Source organism: Ovis aries, chromosome 15 (genome assembly GCF_016772045.2).
Source record: "Ovis aries strain OAR_USU_Benz2616 breed Rambouillet chromosome 15, ARS-UI_Ramb_v3.0, whole genome shotgun sequence".
In the NCBI taxonomy this organism is placed as follows: domain Eukaryota; kingdom Metazoa; phylum Chordata; class Mammalia; order Artiodactyla; family Bovidae; genus Ovis; species Ovis aries.
The window spans coordinates 31,920,183-31,939,148 of NC_056068.1; the positions used below are offsets into that span (position 1 = coordinate 31,920,183).

At 48.0% G+C, this 18,966-nt stretch overlaps 1 protein-coding gene across 2 annotated transcripts in view; it reads left to right on the top strand.

Annotated features, from left to right (window-relative positions):
* Positions 1-18,966, top strand: part of SORL1 (sortilin related receptor 1) — a 165,567-nt gene that overhangs the window by 115,970 nt on the left and 30,631 nt on the right. For both annotated transcript variants that reach the window (XM_060399334.1, XM_027979337.3), the window contains exons 26-35: positions 5,008-5,133; positions 7,907-8,014; positions 9,156-9,287; positions 10,412-10,543; positions 11,504-11,638; positions 12,609-12,764; positions 14,531-14,680; positions 16,391-16,522; positions 18,016-18,142; positions 18,305-18,474. In XM_060399334.1, coding sequence (XP_060255317.1) covers positions 5,008-5,133; positions 7,907-8,014; positions 9,156-9,287; positions 10,412-10,543; positions 11,504-11,638; positions 12,609-12,764; positions 14,531-14,680; positions 16,391-16,522; positions 18,016-18,142; positions 18,305-18,474 — 1,368 coding nt within the window. The remainder of the gene's footprint in view (positions 1-5,007; positions 5,134-7,906; positions 8,015-9,155; positions 9,288-10,411; positions 10,544-11,503; positions 11,639-12,608; positions 12,765-14,530; positions 14,681-16,390; positions 16,523-18,015; positions 18,143-18,304; positions 18,475-18,966) is intronic.

The window sequence follows — 18,966 nt, forward strand, 5'->3', positions numbered from 1 at the left end:
AGACTCACGTCCATTGAGTCCGTGATGCCATCAAGCCATCTCATCCTCGGTCGTCCCCTTCTCCTCCTGCCCCCAATCCCTCCCAGCATCAGAGTCTTTTCCAATGAGTCAGCTCTTCTCATGAGGTGGCCAAAGTACTGGAGTTTCAGCTTTAGCATCAGTCCCTCCAAAGAAATCCCAGGGTTGATCTCCTTCAGAATGGACTGGTTGGATCTCCTTGCAGTCCAAGGGACTCTCAAGAGTCTTCTCCAACACCACAGTTCAAAAGCATCAATTCTTCAGCGCTCAGCCTTCTTCACAGTCCAGCTCTCACATCCATACATGACCACAGGAAAAACCATAGCCTTGACTAGACGGACCTTAGTTGGCAAAGTAATGTCTCTGCTTTTGAATATGCTATCTAGGTTGGTCATAACTTTCCTTCCAAGGAGTAAGTGTCTTTTAATTTCATGGCTGCAGTCACCATCTGCAGTGATTTGGGAGCCCCAAAAAATAAAGTCTGACACTGTTTCCACTGTTTCCCCATCTATTTCCCATGAAGTGATGGGACCGGATGCCATGATCTTCGTTTTCTGAATGTTGAGCTTTAAGCCAACTTTTCGCTCTCCTCTTTCACTTTCATCAAGAGGCTTTTTAGCTTCTCTTCACTTTCTGCCAAAAGGGTGGTGTCATCTGCATATCTGAGGTTATTGATATTTCTCCCAGCAATCCTGATTCCAGCTTGTGTTTCTTCCAGTCCAGTGTTTCTCGTGATATACTCTGCATATACTCCTTTATGTTCTCCCAATGCCCAGTTCCGAGAACCTTTGTTGATTGGTCCGTTTTATTTTAGAGGTGACCTTATGTGGCTTTAAGGAATAAATGGACCTACTCAAAGGCCAAGTATATCACACTGGGTGATCTGTGATGTTACCAGATTCCTGCCCACCTCGTAAACGCCCCATCCCTGTGTCCTCTCTGGCACAGTTTTGTTGTGTGCCCCTCTGCTTCTGGGAAGACTGCAGGTATTGCTTTCTTTGAAAGCCTGGCTCGCAGAAGGAGGGATAAACAAGGTCTCGGAAGGAACCGCCATCAGCCCAGAAAGCACACAAGGGCTGTTTGGCAGCTTTGGGTTTGGGTGGATCATTGATTGATAAATTAGAGAGGTGCCTCTGGGCATTTCCATTTGTAAGTTTCATGATGACTGGACATATTATTAGCACAACCACATTAGTCAAACTTGTGTGTCAGCTGCATGAGCTGGTCTTCCACAGTGAATTAAGAACTTCATTTCTGTGGGTAGGCTGGTCACTGACCCTGGTTTTATCTCTGGTTTCCTCTGGCAGGACTGCGTGGGGAAATGTAGAGTGCCTACACAGCCACTGCAGCCTCATTCCAATGGCTGTGCTTCCAAACCTTTATAAAGGAGATTGTCCATCTTCATCCGTAGATTAGCTGGAGGTGGTATGTGCGCTCATTGTGTGGTTGCTTCGTTTCCTGGCCTAGTAAGTTAGGTCACGTGCAGAGCCGAAGAAATGGGTCAGGGCCTGCTGACTTCCTGTGGGCTTCAGCTCTCATGCATGGTCTGTCCTGGGCCTTTTCGTGGCTCTTCCCCTCCCTTGTTTTGCTTTCCATGGATTTGAGCCTTTTATTCCCCCCTGCATTGATTTGGAACTTAAACATTTCATTTCTGTTTTTTCAGCTGTGGCCCTAGACATCTTTTGCATATTCCTGATATCTTTCCCCCTCCTGGACCTGCCTTGATTCCAGTCTCTGCCCATAATGTCAGTATTGACAAACTCAGTATATATTTAGTATTTTAAAACACGCGGACTTCCCTGGAGTTTGGTCCAGTGGGTGAGACTCCACCTTTCCAATGCAGGGAGCTCGGACTCAATCCCTAGTCGGGGAACTAGGAACCCACGTGCTGCATGGTATGGCCCCCATCGCACCCCCCCCCAAATAAAACTGCAAAATACTTCATAGTTTAATTTTACATTTAAAAATCAGGCATCGTTATTATCATTTAGTAACCACACTTATGTATAGGTGCCTACGAGTCGGTCACTTCCCCTTCCTGTGTTCACTGCTTCCTTCCTGTGTTCATCCTTCAGCGTTTCATAGCAGAGTCTGTGAGTCGTAAACTTAAAAGTTTTGTTCCTATAACCATGTCTTTGTTTCGTTCTCAACACTGAAATTGATGCATCTGGTTTTCTAGATTTGTAGTAATTTTTCCTAAGTATTTTGGTGGAATTATTCCATTTCTTTCTGGCCTCTTTTGTGCTGATTTCAATTCTCCTGCCAGATTACCTGTTCCAGTAATAACGGATGTTCTTTTCTCTCTAGTTGCCTTTAGGTTTTTTTACATTTTGTTTGCTGCTCAGTTTCACCTACCTAGGCCTGAAATTATTTTTATTTTTCCTGTTTGTCGTCATCCTAAAATCTGAGGATTTATATTTTTCATCAGTTCTAGGAAGCTGAAGCCAACTGTCTTTTCTGCTGTGTCTGTTTGCTACTTTGTCTTGTCTTGTTAGCAGCAGCTATCAGCCATTCGCTGGACTTTCTCAATCTGATATTTATGCCTTTGGTTTTTAGATTTTCTGTCTCCTTATGACTCTAAGTTACTTCCTCAGATTTCTCTTCCTGTTCAATAGTCCTCTTTTCAGCTGAATCTAATCACCTATTTCACACATCCACTGAGCTGTTTTTATTTCCATGACTCTATTTTTTATATCTAGAATTTCTAATTGGTTCTTTTTCAGATTTGCCTTTTATTTTTTACTGTCCTTTATGCTTTATGTTATTTTTTACATTATTAATCATTCAGGTTGTGTTGATACTAACATTTTTTTTCCTCCTTCATTTTGTAAGAGTCCAGTGTTTTATAATAAGGCAGTGCTTGTCCCAGTAATTAACTCATCTCTTCTGCCCCGCTTTTATTCGGCTAATGTTTTTGATCAGGGGGGTCACAGAGGGTCTTGCTGAGTCAGGAGAGATGTGTTCATGTCAGAGTAAGCCAGAGGATAATGGCCTTTATTAGAAACTCTGATATTCTAATTTCATGATCATTTGCCCCAGTAGCCCTTCTCTTCTTAGGGTCATGATGGACCCTGCTATGCAAAGGATTCTTTTTTATCTGCCTCAAATTCTTTAGTCTGTTTTAAAGTCCATCTCTTTCATCCTTACAGTTAAATATTATCAATTGAACATAGATCATTCATCAGACACTCAGTGTCAGAGAGCTAGTAAGTTGCTCAGAAGACAGAAAAAGAGACTATGTTAAGCATTCCAGCCCTTCCTGGCCATTTGAATGAAATTGTGTAAATTAATTAGTCTTTCTCAGCTCAGCATCAGTGATAGAATCTGGGGATGTCAAACATGCCCTTCAGCGTTGTCCACTTGGAAACTCCATTAGCACTCTGGAATTGTTTTCAGTTGAAATCCATAGGCTGAATAATAGTGAGTATTTCAGTGTGGCAGTGGTTTAGGTGACAGTATCTTTTATGATAGCGAGCAAGGCTTTGGTGAGGAATCTTTTAAAGGGCTATCAGATTTGTAAAACCAATAAATCAGAAGTATTCCAGGCAATGGCTGTTACTGGGGCAAAGCTCATCTAACATGCAGGGACACATTTATTTTTCTTATCAGAGATAAGTATATTTTAGAAAGATATTTAATGGATCCTGACTGCCAATATTGTAAAATACTGAAACTTCCAGTAGATGTATTTGCATGTGACTGGACATAGCATTGGTCTTTGAGGAGCCAACAGACGATGGACCACCTTTTGTTGTAATGTGGTTTGAAAAATCAGAGGCTTTGTATTTCAGACTATTGCCCAAAATAGCCTCAAATGCAGTAGCAATTCTAGAGGGCATTGGAAGCCCATTTTCCCAACCCTTGAGTCACTATTACCAACCATCTCAGCTGAATAGGTAACTGTGGTTTGCACTCAACAGCCCACTTTTGTTTGCCTTGCCTGCTCCTGTCACAAGGACACCCTGTCCACTCAGTTCAACCAAGAGAGCCCGTCTGTCTTGGTTATGTTATTTCAGGCTGGTTGCAAACAAGACCAGCCCTGGCTTGCATTCAGCAGTGAACAGACACAAATTGCTCTCTGCATCAGAGGAGGGAAGGGAAATCTGATGGAGAAGGCGGCCAGTAGTGTTGCTTGGGTTGCAGGCAGATATTATGCATCTGGAATAGTCTCTGACTGAAGTTTTGACATTTTCTAAATGACTTTCAGGTGGCCTCAGTCTGTGTATGCAAATGAGCCTGTTCAGTTATAATAGTGACTGGTTCCCTGGCACTTTAATTTTTTTTCTTTTAATGGTTGTAGAGTATGCCGTGTCGTATTAGCTGGTAGACGTCACTCTTGGCTATCCAGAAAGTTAAGGAATTCTAGGTTTCTGGGCCTGCTTTCTTTGTGATTTTAGATGCATCTTTGGATGGGAGGTTTACCACTTATGAAACTGGGCAGTTCATTTAGAATTATAAAATCAGGCCCTTTCACAACTTACAGGGCTCCTTAGATATCAATGCAGAGGATGACATCAAGGTCCCTACAGTGTTGGGAGCAGGTCTAGGACCCAGAGCCCCGAGCACCCTCTACCTGTTCTTGTCCAGCAGAGTCTGGAGGAGTGAGAAGATTAAGTACCCAAGTGGACTGGAGAAAGCACAGGCTTTGGACTTGGACAGCCCTGGTGCTATTACTTCATTATCTTTGTTACTCTCGGGGACCTTCTGAGAGTCCTAAACCTCGTTCTCATCTATAAGTGGGGAGTAGTCCTGACCTCATAGGTTGCTGTGAAAGTGACCGAGTTTTTAACGTGTACATCTGTGCTTGTGTAACACTGATGAACCCCGAGGCTTGAGCTGATGCCCCTTCAGGAGGCTGCATTCTGCCTTTAGGGTAGTCCCCCTTCATACCTGTTAGAACGCGCCTCCTTTGCAGTCAGCTGCTGAGGGTGATGGGGCTGCGGAGGTGAAGGAGGCCTTGACTGTTTTTCTCTCCTGTTTCGTTGGCAGCCATCTATCACACCTGTGAGGCCTCCAACTTCCAGTGTCGAAATGGGCACTGCATCCCCCAGCGCTGGGCGTGTGATGGTGACATGGATTGCCAGGACGGCTCTGACGAGGATCCGGTCAACTGTGGTGAGTGCAGGTGCTTTGGCCCCAACCCGCACGTCTCCCACGTCTGCTGTTCAGAAGGCGGGGCAGCAGATGGACCAGGAGATGGATCAGAGTCCCCGCTGTGCCTGGTGCACGCTAGTGAGCTCGCCCTTGCTGCGCGGCACTACTGCTCGATGTGTAGGCCTGGGCTATGTGATTCTAATTATTTATTATTATTGTTTGTTTATTTACTTTTGGCTGCGCTGGGTCTTCGATTGCTTTGCACAGCCTTTCTGTGGTTGTGGCGAGCAGGGGCTGCTCTTTATTATGGTGCATGGGGCGTCTCATTACAGTGGCTTCTTTTTGTTTTCTGGGGCACAGGCTTTAGGCGTGCGGGTTTCCATAGTTGCTGCCCGTGGCCTCTAGTAATTGTGGCGCACACAGGCGTAGTCGTCCTGAGGAATCTCCCCGGACCAGGGATCGGACCCGTGTCCCCTGCATTGGCGGGTGGATTCTTTATCCCTGAGCCATCAGCAAGTCCTGTAATTTTAATTCTTGGGCAAGCAGGTTGCCTCCATGAAAACAAGAAAAGAAATGGGAAACCCACTAACCCACCCGGAACACTAAGTAGGGTCACATTACCAGTGTTCTGCCAGAAATTAGCCAACAGTTTCTGTATAGATGGCATACTTTACGGCTGAGAGGTTGCTGTGATGGTCCCTTGGGAAAATGGATACCCATACTCATAAGCCAGAACTTTTTCAGTGTAGTCGATTTAAAGAAGGATTCTGAGATAGTTAATGGAAATTAAGCATAAAATAGCTGCCGCACAAACATAATGTATAAAATGCCTTTTCACAGCAAATTAAAGACATATTTTACGTTGGCGTATAGCTGACTTACAGTGTTGTGTTAGATTGAGTTGTACAGCAGAGTGATTCTGTTTTGTCATCGTTTAGTCACTAAGTCGTGTCCAGCTCTTTTCAGCTCCATGGACTGTAGCCCATCAAGGCCAATATCCATATTTGCTATTATTTCATACTCACATCCCTAATTTTCGTGGAACTGCAGTCGCTGTCTGCATGCTGCTGTGTGTTCTGCTCTTTTCATGGTGTGGTGTTAAAGTTGTTTCCATATATCTGTATTTTTCTGTGGTTAGCATTTTCATGGCAGATGCCCATCCTCTTTGTATTATTGCTGTGACGTAGTTTACTTCGTCGCTCCCTGGTGGCGTAATGTCCATTTTGCCCTGTCATGTGTCATAAAAACTGTTCGTGTCCTTGGAAATGAAGGCTTAGGTTTCCCTTGTGATACTACTTCCTGGGGTATATCCCTCCATATGGAAGTGCTGGGTTACAGGTTCCGATCCATTTCCATGATTCTTGTTGTTTCCAGGTTTTATTTCCAAGTGATTATACCAAAAGGATCTCCATTAGTAACATTGGATGGTTCCCTAAACCTCTCTTGATTTTTATCTTTTGACTTGAGTGAGTGATAACTTGTCTTATACAATTTAAATTGTATACTTTTGAAAAGCCTTCTTATGCTGAAATCTGTTTCCCCATCTCGTGGTACTCATTCACTGTTTCTGTTTTGATGTCCTTTGAACAATGTCCTGGGGATGATGACTTTTTACAGGATTAAAACGCATTTTCTTGCCTTATCCCTGATCCTCCTGAAAGTATTCTGCCAAGAGTTGGGTTTACAACTGACCTACTAGAAGTGATTCTTAAGCCAAATGTCTGGAGTTGCTTTCTGGTCAGGAGAATGGATGACCTAGTACTAAAAGTTCTACACCAACTGCAAAACCTAAGACTCTTAACATTTATGGGGCTTTGGTTTAGAATTCCTGAAGAAATAAAATGGTGAGTGATGTAAGAGAGCTTAAAAACCCCAGGGTATATAAAATCAGGGTTCATGTCCTCTTTGTTTCCATCTAATTGGTGCTTTCATTTTACTTTTTGTAAAAAAAAAATGTTTTGAGTAGGTAGCACATTCACATGGTTCACAATGGAAAAGTATAAGGAGATTAAACAGTAAGTGTTTTTCTCCCATCTGCCAGTTTCCCTGCTTTGCTGTGTATCCTTTCAGAATATTTTTGTGCATACATGCAAATTTAAATTTATGACATGTACTTGTCCTATTTTTACACATGTAGCATGCCATGCTGGAGAAGGCAGTGGCACCCCACTGCAGTACTCTTGCCTGGAAAATCCTTGGTCGGAGGAGCCTGGTAGGCTGCAGACCATGGGGTCGCTAAGAGTTGGACATGACTGAGCGACTTCACTTTCACTTTTCTTTTTCATGCATTGGAGAAGGAAATGGCAACCCACTCCAGTGTTCTTGCCTGGAGAATCGCAGGGACGGGGGAGCCTGGTGGGCTGCTGTCTATGGGGTTGCACAGAGTCGGACACAACTGAAGCGACTTAGCAGCAGCAGCAGCATGCCGTGCACGTTTTTGGTACCTTGGTTTTTCAGATAACTGTCTGTCTAGGACATGTGTTCATCGAGTGCTTCATCAGTCTCTCTATACCAGTCTGGTGTTCCTGTGTACAGTAGCATTTCACAGTCCCCTGCGGATGGATCCGTAGGCGGCTTTCAGTCTATTACAAACAGTGCTGCAGTGAATAAGCTGGTTCCTCTGTTATTTTTCACTCATGTGGGTAGATTACATTCTTGGGTCAGAGTATGTGTGTATCTGTAATTGTGATAGCCCTCCATAGGGAGACACACATGTGGGTATAAATATCTGCGCCGCGGTGATGTGAACGTTTGCCTGTCTCCTCATTCTGCTGCTCCTTGAACCACTTTCCAGAGAAGAAGTGCAATGGGTTCCGCTGCTCGAACGGCACCTGCATCCCATCCAGCAAACACTGTGACGGTCTGCACGACTGCTCGGATGGCTCGGACGAACAGCACTGTGGTGAGCTAAATCCTCTCCTCCCCTGGTACCTGCCTGCGTCAGGTCCTGCATTGCCAGGACCCTGAGAGGGGTGGAGGCAGAGAGGCGTGGCTTGGGTAAAGGAGAGGAAGCAGGGGGCCGTGGAGGGTGACCGTGGAATTAGGTCAGGGTCCACGATCATCACTGTTCAGCTGCAGTATGTCCTGCGAATGGACCAGTGATCTGGAATTGGACACTTATTTCTCCTCCTTCATTGGTTGTGCTAGTTGCTGATTATCACTCGGCTAACAGTTTTAGGCACAGTGACTTTGTATGCTGTGTTTTCTTTGGACCCAGAAAGGTAGTCTGGGGTCAGTGGTGCTCATCCTTGGGAAAAGCAAGCTGGAGATCCAAGGATGAGTTAGTGTGGCAATTCAGGCATAAAGGCCACCTTCTTCCCATGTCCTCACGTGGCCTCTTTGCCTGCATGTCTGGTGCTGCTTAGAAGGACACTGCTCCTATAGATCTTTTTAACCTTAGCTACCTCCCTTAACCTGGATTTCCTCTTTAAAGCTCTATCAGGGAACTTCCTTGGAAATCCAGTGGTGAAGACTCTGCTGCCAATGCGAGAGGCATAGGTTCAGTCCCTGGTCGGGGAACTAAGATCCCACATGGCATGTGACACAGCCAAAAAAAAAATTAATTAAAAAAAGTATTGCCCTTTCTCCAGATCTAGTCACATTGGAGATTAAGGCTTCAACATATAAATTGGTGGCAGGTACAGTTCAGTGGGTAACATCGATCCTTCATAGAAGGGGATTGCCAGGCCCCATATTCGAGAGTCGGTGTTATGTCGATAGTGGTTAAGATCGTGGCCTGTGATGTCAGGCAGCTCTGGGTTTCAGTTTTGGCTCCACCCTCATCAGTCGTGTGCTCTTGGCAAAATACATAATGTTGCCGTCCCCTGTGCTTCATTTGGGAAACAGGACAGTAAAACCTCTCATCATGTTGTGCTGGGAGCTTAATGAGGTCCTGAAGCTCAGGGTTTGCTCAAAGCTTGTGGTTGGTGGTGGTGCCCATTACCTCCTGAATTGCGCGTCCGGTCAGAGCGTGTCCTGCCGTGGCCCACGAGGTCCCCAGCTCCAGGGGCTCACGGCCCCTTCCTCTCGCTGGTCCCTTTCAGAGCCCCTATGTACTCGCTTCATGGACTTCGTGTGTAAGAACCGCCAGCAGTGCCTCTTCCAGTCCATGGTCTGTGACGGCATCATCCAGTGCCGGGATGGCTCTGACGAGGACCCGGAGTTCGCAGGATGCTGTGAGTCGGGGGCGCTGGAGAGACTCGGGGTGGGCCACCCTGGGCATGTGCCTCCATCCAGTTTTCAGGTCTCCACTGAGGGTCCAGACTTGCGTTTTCAATGAAAGGCTCACCTTGGTTGCTTTGGAAGCCTGCTTGTTAGTTTTCGGTGCACAGCTCAAGGCGGGGATCAAGGTTGACAGTGGTCTTGGCCCACGTGTCACCTCCTTCCACAGCCTTTCTTGTGCCCCCGGAGTGGCCCCCTCACCTCGCCGCAGTGTCTGTACCCCACTCTGCACAGTGCAGTTATTTTGTGGCCTGCCCCCACCCCCCCCACCAGCTAGCCTCCTCTGTGTGTGCCCGAGAGCAGGTCCTTGTCTCGTTCACGGCTGCAGCCCTGTCCCCAAGACTGCCCTGCCTGCATGATAGTGGGGACTTGCATCAGTCTGCTTGGTCTCCCCAAACAAAGGACCACAGCCTAGGGGGTTAATCACAGTTCTGGGGGCTGCAGATCAGAGGTTAAGGTGTCGGCAGGGTTGGTTTCCTCTGAGGCGCCTCTCCTTGGCTTGTAAATGGCCATCCTCTGTCTTCACTTACTCTGTTTATGAGAACACCAGTCCTGTTAGATTAGGGCTCCATCCTAATGTAATGACCTCACGTTAGCTTAATTACCCCTTTAAAGACGTTATCTGCAGATGTTGTTGCAGTCTGAGTTGCTGGGGACCAGGAGAGGGCGATGGCACCCGACTCTGGTACTCTTGCCTGGAAAATCCCATGGATGGAGGAGCCTGGTGGGCTGCAGTCCATGGGGTTGCAAAGAGTTGGGCACGACTGAGCGACTTCCCTTTCACTTTGATGCATTGGAGAGGGAAATGGCAAGCCACTCCAGTGTTCCTGCTTGGAGAATCCCAGGGACAGGGAGCCTGGTGGGCTGCCGTCTATGGGGTCACACAGAGTCGGACACTAGTGAAGTGACTTAGTAGCAGCAGCAGTAGGCCTTTGACTTGCTTTCGAGGAATCCTCCAGCTGCGCCATCTCTTGGTGGAGGCCCTTTGTTCTTGCCTCTTATTTCCAAACAACAGTGCCATGTTGAGCTCTCCAGTGTGGAAGTAATCTGGACTTACGTATGTTGATTCCTTCCCTAGCCCGAGACCCCGAGTTCCACAAGGTGTGTGACGAGTTCAGCTTCCAGTGTCAGAACGGAGTGTGCATCAGTTTGATCTGGAAGTGTGATGGGATGGATGACTGCGGCGATGACTCCGACGAAGCCAACTGTGGTAAGGAGACCTCAGCTCTGCCCCTGGGCATCCCAGGCTCTAGGTCACACAATGCTTGGCTTTGCCTTCTCCCTCTTCAGCCATAATTCCTTCCAGGTCTTGAATCTGCATGTAACAAATTGAGTCTTAAAGTGAGAACCTACCCCCTAGCAGAGATTGGTTGGTTGGTTTAGTCACTGAATCATGCCCAACTCTTAGCAACCCTGTGGACTGTAGCCCACCAGCCTCCTCTGTCTGTGGGATATTCTGGGCAAGAATACTGGAGTGGGTTGCCATTTCCTTCTCTACCAGCAGAGGTTAGGGTGTATTTATTCTCTTTCTCCAGTTGGGAAGTTGACATTGTGTATAAGGAACATGGTAGAGGAGTTATGGTAAATATTTTAGAGTATATTTCCCCCACCCCCTACATGTTACAGATGTCACAGCATGATGGAATCATTGTTACTGTTGGGTTATCATCAATAGTTAGGTCATTCCTTCAGTAGACTATCAAAATTCAAACTTGGGTATCAGGGCTTCCCTGGTGGTCCAGTGGCTAAGACTCTGTGCTCCCAATGCAGGGGTCCAGGTTCCATCCCTGGTCAGGGAACGAGGTCCCACATGCCTCAAGTAAGAGTTTGCATAAGATTAGAACTATAAGATCCCATGTGCTGCAGCTAAGACCTGGTGCAGACACATAAATAAGTAAAATAATAAAAGGATAAATATAAAAAAACCTACTTGGGTGTCATTTGCAAGATGTAGAAGCATAGGAGACTATGGCCTCGGGTCCAGGGAGGCAAGGTTTTGTCCAGTTTGTGGATATGCTCTTGGTCTCCCTCTGGTCCTGGGAGCTGCCTCGTCCTTCTCTGGGGGGGTCACGCGGGCTGCCCTGGGGCTTGGGTGAGGAGCCTGTGGGTCCTTGGAGGCCTCTGTTCACGCCGTGCAGGCCGTAAACTGACCCTGCGGTTCATCCCCCAGAAAACCCCACCGAGGCCCCCAGCTGCTCCCGCTACTTCCAGTTCCGGTGCGAGAACGGGCGCTGCATCCCCAGCAGGTGGAAATGCGACCGGGAGAACGACTGCGGGGACTGGTCTGACGAGAAGGACTGCGGAGGTGAGGGTCGGGGGCTGGTCTGACGAGGAGGACTGCCGAGGTGAGGGGAGGAGCACTGCCGAGGTGAGGGTCGGGGGCTGGTCTGACAAGAAGGACCGAGGAGGTGAGGGTCGGGGGCTGGTCTGATGAGAAGGACTGCGGAGGTGAGGGTCGAGGGCGGCCCCGCCGCCCAGGCCGCATAGAGCTCGCCTGTCTCTTCAGCGTCAGGCTTAGGCAGTGATTTTGGGTGGGTGGGTTGGGCGGGTGACTGAGTTGTGTTCTCTCCCCCTCCCATGGTGAAATCGACACAGTTGGCCTCTTCTGTTCCCAGGGTTATTCTTTCCAGGGCACAGTGGGAACTTGAGAGACTGGTCCCATGAGTATGGGCTGCAGGCCCACAGATCCTTGTTAGAACAGCAGCCCCTGACCCCACCCGAGGCCTCCCTCCTGCAATGTGTCCCGCATTGTGACAGGCGCTCTGGGTGACGCCTGGGCCATGATGCATACATGTGTACGTGATACACGCCGAGGGGCCACCGGAGTGCACACAGGACCATCCCTTTCCTTTTTGGTGTTCTTGTCCCTGAGCTGCTCTTGAGGTGGTTGGGGTTGAGTGAACCAGAACTGGTTTAACCTGGATAGGAATGAATTCTCCCATCTGCCCTGTTCCTTCCAAGTCCCCTTCCTTCCACCAGCCTGCACAAGGCCCTGCAAAAGCAAACGCATCTGAATACTAGCACAAGGCAAATATAAATAGGTAAGGTGAACCCACTCCATGGAAGGGAAGGGAACACAGTGTGTCCTGATACCCCTCCATACGCGATTTTTAGATGAGCCACAGCTCAGAACAGTCCTGGCACACAGCCCCCCACCCCACTACCCCCCAGCTGTGCAGTTAAACCTGGGACATCATACTGGCCTGGGACGCGTCGGGGTCTGAGCTCAAGCTTCTTGTGACATTGTGGGTTTCCTTGTTTGGTGTCTTCCCCAGATTCACATGTTCTTCCCTCCCCCACTCCCGGGCCCTCCACGTGTCTGCCCAACTACTACCGCTGCAGCAGTGGGGCCTGCGTGATGGACAGCTGGGTGTGCGACGGATATCGAGACTGCATGGACGGCTCGGACGAGGAGGCCTGCCCCTCGCCTGGTAAGTATGGCCCCAGCGCTGACCCGGGGCACCTGCTTCAAGGAGAGGACCTTTGAGGCTGCACCCTGGGTGGCCGAGGGCAGTCCCTGCCCTTGGGGACTCTGCTCTGTGGCCAGGCTCCTTCTCACCTCAGAACAGGGAGATCCCTGGGCACTCAGAAGTCATCTTCCCTCACTGCCCTCTGTATCCGGATGACCACCGTGGCTGCTTCCTCTCCCAGGAGGTTACCATGGGGATTGTAGGAAAAGTCTCTGTATTAAACTCTCCTAAATCTCTGGTTTGCTAGTTGGCAGCCATCCTATTAAAAAAAAAGGTAAGCAGTGCCATCTAGTGGCTAAACATGGCAAGGCACCTGGAGGTCTGGCAAGGCACCTGGAGGTCTGTGCTTTCACCTTGTTGCTGGAAGCCCATGGATAGCCAGGATAATCGTCAAGGCGCCCCCGTAACTGCAGGCAGAACTGTGTCTTTTTCTCAATAGGTTTCCATTTCAGAGTCAGTTATAATAAGAGAATAGATCATCACTTGCCGCTGTTTATGTAATTCTGTTCAGCAAATTCCTGGATCCTTTAAGGCTGTTTTCATCCCATCTCTTCTCTGTTTAAAATCATGAGTGGTGGGATTTCCCTGGCCGTCCACTGGTTAAGACTTCATCTTCCGATGCAGGGGGCTCAGGTTCAATCCCTAGTTGGGGAGCTTAGATCCTACATGCTTTGTGGCCAAAAACCAAACCCAAACATAAAAAACAGAAGCAATACTGTAATAATTCCATAAAAACTTTAAAAATGGTCCACATCAAAAAATCTTAAAAAAAAAAAAAAGTAACTTTTTAAAAGACTCATCACTGGTTTCTGCTTGTCCTCTTGTCCAGAAGATAGACCCTAACCCTTGAGTCCTCTTTTCAAGGCCCTGTTTGAGCCCTGTTAGACCCTTTGTGCTTGCCATGACTTCTCACTTCCATACGCTGGGCTCCTCAGTTGCTGTGGACACACCTGCCTCTTGTTTACTTAGATTCCTCCAGCAGAACTTTTACCCTGTCCGCCTTGATGTTGTCCCCCTTCTTGCCTTCTGTGAATCCCACTGTCCATCAGGGCAGACAGAAGCATGGGATGCCACTATGCCATCACTCTTTCTCACATTACAGTATGTAGAACAACCTGTAGGGAATCACTTGGGTTGTTTCTAAAAAGTGTAGAATATCTTATGTATTTATATATATTTTTTTCTATATTTATAAAAATACAGAACCAGAATTATCTGCCTGGAGCCCAGGAGCTCCCCCTGTGAATGACAGGTTGACTGATGTCTTGTGGGGATAGTGTGGCGGGGGAGTGGGGAGTCTCACTGCTGCTTTAGCATCTTTCAGTGGCTCCCTTGTATAATTTTCACCCTTTTCTCTCCTGGCCAAAGGCTACCATTTTCCAGTCTGTTTGCAGATTCTGAGAAGTTGGTCTTAATGGAGCTTCGCTTTCTCCCGTGACAGCATAGGGCAGAGTCCTCTCTGCTCTGAAGTATCTAGCCGCTCAGCCCTGTCTGTCGGCTTCCCAGTTTCCCAGGTCCTGTTGGCTTTGTCTCCGTCAGGGGCTTCCCGGGAGAGAAGCAGGATGAGATGCTTGTGTCTTAGCAACCTTCCATCTTCACCAGAGCTCACATGTCTGTTTGGGTTCCCGTCGAAATTCCCAGAGCACCAGCATCCCCAGCACATCGAATAGGTCACTGTTGCTGGCCTCAATACTAAAAAAGTGAATTTTAAAAACCTTTTCTTCTAGCCAATGTGACTGCTGCCTCCACTCCTACCCAGCTCGGGCGGTGCGACCGGTTTGAATTCGAGTGCCGCCAACCGAAGAAGTGTATCCCCAACTGGAGGCGCTGTGATGGCCACCAGGACTGCCAGGATGGCCAGGACGAGGCCAACTGCCGTGAGTGGTCGGCAGGGTCGTCTGCCCCCGGGGAGGCTCCAGGAGACCAGGATAGCTTGTGCTTGTGCTTTGGGTCTCATATTAATAAATTCTGGCCTTATGCCTCCATTTTAGAGATAGGAAAGTTAAGCTTCAAAGAGGATCACCCCATCCGCAGCAGATTGGGGCATTTACTTAGTATTTTCTGTGTACAAAACCATGATCTTCTCATCATACCATGTGGAAAGTTCTTGTAGGGAGGAATACTCCAAAACAACACAGAGAAATTAAATGGGGATTAGCGTAAAATCCTGCACTTACGTGAAGAGACTGAACAAAGTGGACCTTTGGGACATTCAGATAACAGGGCAGGTTGAAACAACACTCATCAAAATCATAGTAGGAACGTCTGAGCCAGATAAGTACGGTAAGAAGAACATTAACCGTAATTAACAAAGAGGAAATGAAATAGGACCTTCCTCTTGGGTGAGATTAATTCATTAATGGGTGTTCTTTAAATAAATATCTTTTGCGTGTTTCAAATCTGTCTTGTACATAAGGAAATCGCTTGGTTAAGGGGCTTCAAATCAAGATGTGCTCTATGTACAGTTTTCCTCAATCCATTAATCGGATAACCCCATCAACAAAGGAAATGAGATTAGCATGACATGCCTCTTCTCAGAGCAGCTGGCCCCTGAAGGCTACTACATTGTTTTAAGTGCCCATTAATCATCTGTTAAGAACCAGTTTAAGAATTTTCAGACAACCTTATTCCCAGTTTCTAAAAACCATGTTTCCTTCCTTTGAAAATATTGAGATGTTTCCTAAAGAAACGTCAGACATCTTTCAGCTTGACTATTCATCTGTTTTTTGATTATATTTTACCACGTTCTTAGCAAGTGGAGGAGTAGTAATTCTGTGATGGGGATCTTGGTATTTTCCATAATAATCCCCTCTGAGCATAGAGTCCTTCCCTGACTCTGCTGTATAATATCCCCATCAATCTCTTCCAGTTACTCTCAGTATATTTCTTTATAGCCCTATCACTGTCTAAAATAATGTATTTGTTTGTTTACTTGTTTGCTCTTTCTCTCAGTAAGCTCTGTGAGGGTAGGTCCTTTGTTTCACATATCACCATATCCTTAGCGTCTTAAACAGTATCTGATTCATGATAGACCCTCCCTTAAAGTTGGATGGATGGATGGATGGATGGATAGATAAATGGGTGGATGAATCCCATCTTGGGCTTCTGAGGCTGTTCACTAGTGGTTCTAAAACCTTTTCTGAGGGCTTCCCTGGTGGCTCAGTGGTAAAGAATCTGCCTGCCACTGAAATGTGGTTTTCAGAAGTGGGTGCAGTACCTCAGCCAGAAAACAGGGTTATCTAGTTCTAGAGTGGAAGTTCTCAGGGCTGACCAGTTCTGAGGAATCACTGTGGAGCTTGTAAGTCCTGCACGTGCCCAGTGCTATGTTTCTGCCTCAGTAGGTTTGGAGCAAACCTCTGTGCTTCACAAGTTCCCCAGAAGACTATAAAGACCCGTTGTTAGTAGACTCTCTGCTGTTGGATCACCACCCTGGCTTAGTGGTCTGTTTGGCTTCCTTTTCTTTTGGATAGAGTCATTGTATGGAGCATCATGTGCATATTTGCATGGGGCGGGGAGCGCTGGTTGATGAGTTCCCTTTCCCAGAACCTGGGAACACTTTGGTGACTGTGGACCCTCACATGTTGCAGCCACGCACAGCACTCTGACCTGCACGGCCCTGGAGTTCCAATGTCAGGATGGTGAGGCCTGCATCATGCTCTCCGAGCGCTGCGACGGCTTCTTGGACTGCTCGGACGAGAGCGACGAGCTCGCCTGCAGCGGTGAGTGTGGCCCCCCCAGGACCCCCGGCTCATCCTCCACCCCGTGGGGCAGGGGGGCCCAGGGCAGAACCTGTTGAGCTTTGCCTCAGTCTGAACAAGCTAAGATTCTCACTCACTGTTGGAGCTCCAGAGGAGGCCTGTCCCACCTCTGATACGGCCTCCAGCTCACCTCGCCCCTCTCAGGGAGATGCTGGTTGAGACTGGGGTTTTCATTTTGTTTTTTGCTTTAGTCCTTGCGTTGGTGGGCTTCCCTGGTGGCTCAGACAATAAAGAATCTGCCTCTGCAATGCAGGATACCCAGGTTCGATCCCTGGGTTGGGAAGATTCCCTGGAGGAGGGCATGGCAACCCACTCCAGTATTCTTTCCTGGAGAATTCCACAGACAGAGGAGCCTGGCGGGCTACGGTCCATGGGGTCTCAAAGGGTAGGATACCACTGAGCGGCTAACCCATCACCAGCTCGTGTTGAGGCATTGTTGCTCCTGCAGTGCCTCAGGCTTTGCGGTGGGGTGAACTCCATCCTTGTGTCTGAAATGCATTTAGCAATCTTTTGGGGGCTGTTATCACAGAATGCCACTGACTGCTGCTGCTGCTAAGTCGCTTCAGTCATGTCCGACTCTGCGCGACCCCATAGACGGCAGCCCACCAGGCTCCCCCGTCCCTGGGATTCTCCAGGCAAGAACACTGGAGTGGGTTGCCATTTCCTTTTCCAATGCATGAAAGTGAAAAGTGAAAGTGAAGTCGCTCAGTCGTGTCTGACTCTTAGCGACCCCATGGACTGTAGCCCACCAGGCTCCTTCATCCATGGGATTTTCCAGGCAAGAGTGCTGGAGTGGGGTGCCAGTGCCTTCTCCGATGCCACTGACTGGGTGGCACGAAAGCAGCAGAAACTTATGTCTCACAGCTCTGGAGGCTGGAAAGCCTGACATCGAAGCCCAGCAGATTCGGTGTCTGGCGAGGGCCCACCTGTTGGTCCACAGACAGCCGTGTTCTCCGTGTTGGCCCATGGTGGAAGGAAATGCTCTGGGGTCTCTTTTATGAAAACACTAGCCTCACTCACGAGGGCTCCGTCCTTAGGACCTAGTCACCTCCTGAGGACCCGCCTTCTAGTACCATCACATTGGGATTGAGGCATCAGCTTATGGATTCTGGGGCACGTAAGCATCTCAGTCTCTAGAAGTCACAGATCCTGTCGTGACAGTGTCCCTGGGTTTGTGGTATTCTCTGTTGAGAATCAGGCTTGTCTCAGTGCAGACAAGAAGGTGAAATGCAAGGAGAAATATCACAGCTGGAAATTTAGGAGACCCTGGGGAAGGGTGGATAGGAAGGTTTGACTCTTTTTTTTTTTCTTTTTTTCTGGGGTGTTTTAAGATGATGGTGGCCAGACCACGCAGAGCCCAGCAGGTCTGCCTGAAACCAAGGAACGTCCTTTGTCCTTTGAAATGCAGAGATTTGTAAGGTATCACTTGCTTTTCCCCCCTTTTCTCTCTCTAGAGGAATTAAATGTATACAAAATACAGAATCTTCAGTGGACAGCAGACTTCTCTGGGGATGTAACTTTGACCTGGATACGGCCCAAGAAGATGCCCTCTGCTTCTTGTGTGTATAACATTTACTACAGGTGGGTCCCTTCTTTGCCTCGGGAGAAGAAAATGATGTTTTTATTGCCACTGGGTATTCCATAAACTCTTGCGTGTGCACCAAGCAACTCCGTTGATGGGTTCAGACATCTTGGCCACCCCGTGCTGCTTTGATGCGATGCTGTCTTTGTTCTCTTGGCCAGGGTGGTTGGAGAGAGCATATGGAATACTCTGGAGACCCACAGCAATAAAACAAGCACAGTATTGAAAGTCTTGAAGCCAGACACCACATATCAGGTCAAAGTCCAGGTCCAGTGTCTGAGCAAGGTGCACAGTACCAACGACGTCGTGACCCTGAGGACTCCCGAAGGATGTGAGTGCTGCAGGGACAAGCCCTTCTGTGGATTTGCAGAGTTTCCCAGGATGCTCAGGGACAGGGCAGCCTCACTACATGTGCCGCCTTTGTGCCTAAGCTTATAGTCCTGGCTGTCCCTCTCCTTATTATAGCACATAATTTTTTTTAAAAAGCACAATTCTGGTTTTTGAAGTGTAGTTGTATATAGTGTTTTAGGTTGGTATACAGCAGAGTGATTGAGTTACACATGTATATCGCTCTTCTTTTTCAGAGTGTTCTATTATAGGTTATTACGAGATCTTGGCTATAGTCTCCAGTGCCGTACAGTACGTCCTTGTTGTTTACTGCTTCGATTATGCCCAGCTCTTTGTGACCCTGTGGACTGTAGCCTGCCAGGCTCCTCTGTCCATGGGGTTTCCCAGGCAAGAATACTGGAGTGGGTAGCCATTTCCTTCTCCAGGGGAATCTTCCCGATCCAGGGATTGAACACGTGTCCCTTATGTCTCCTGC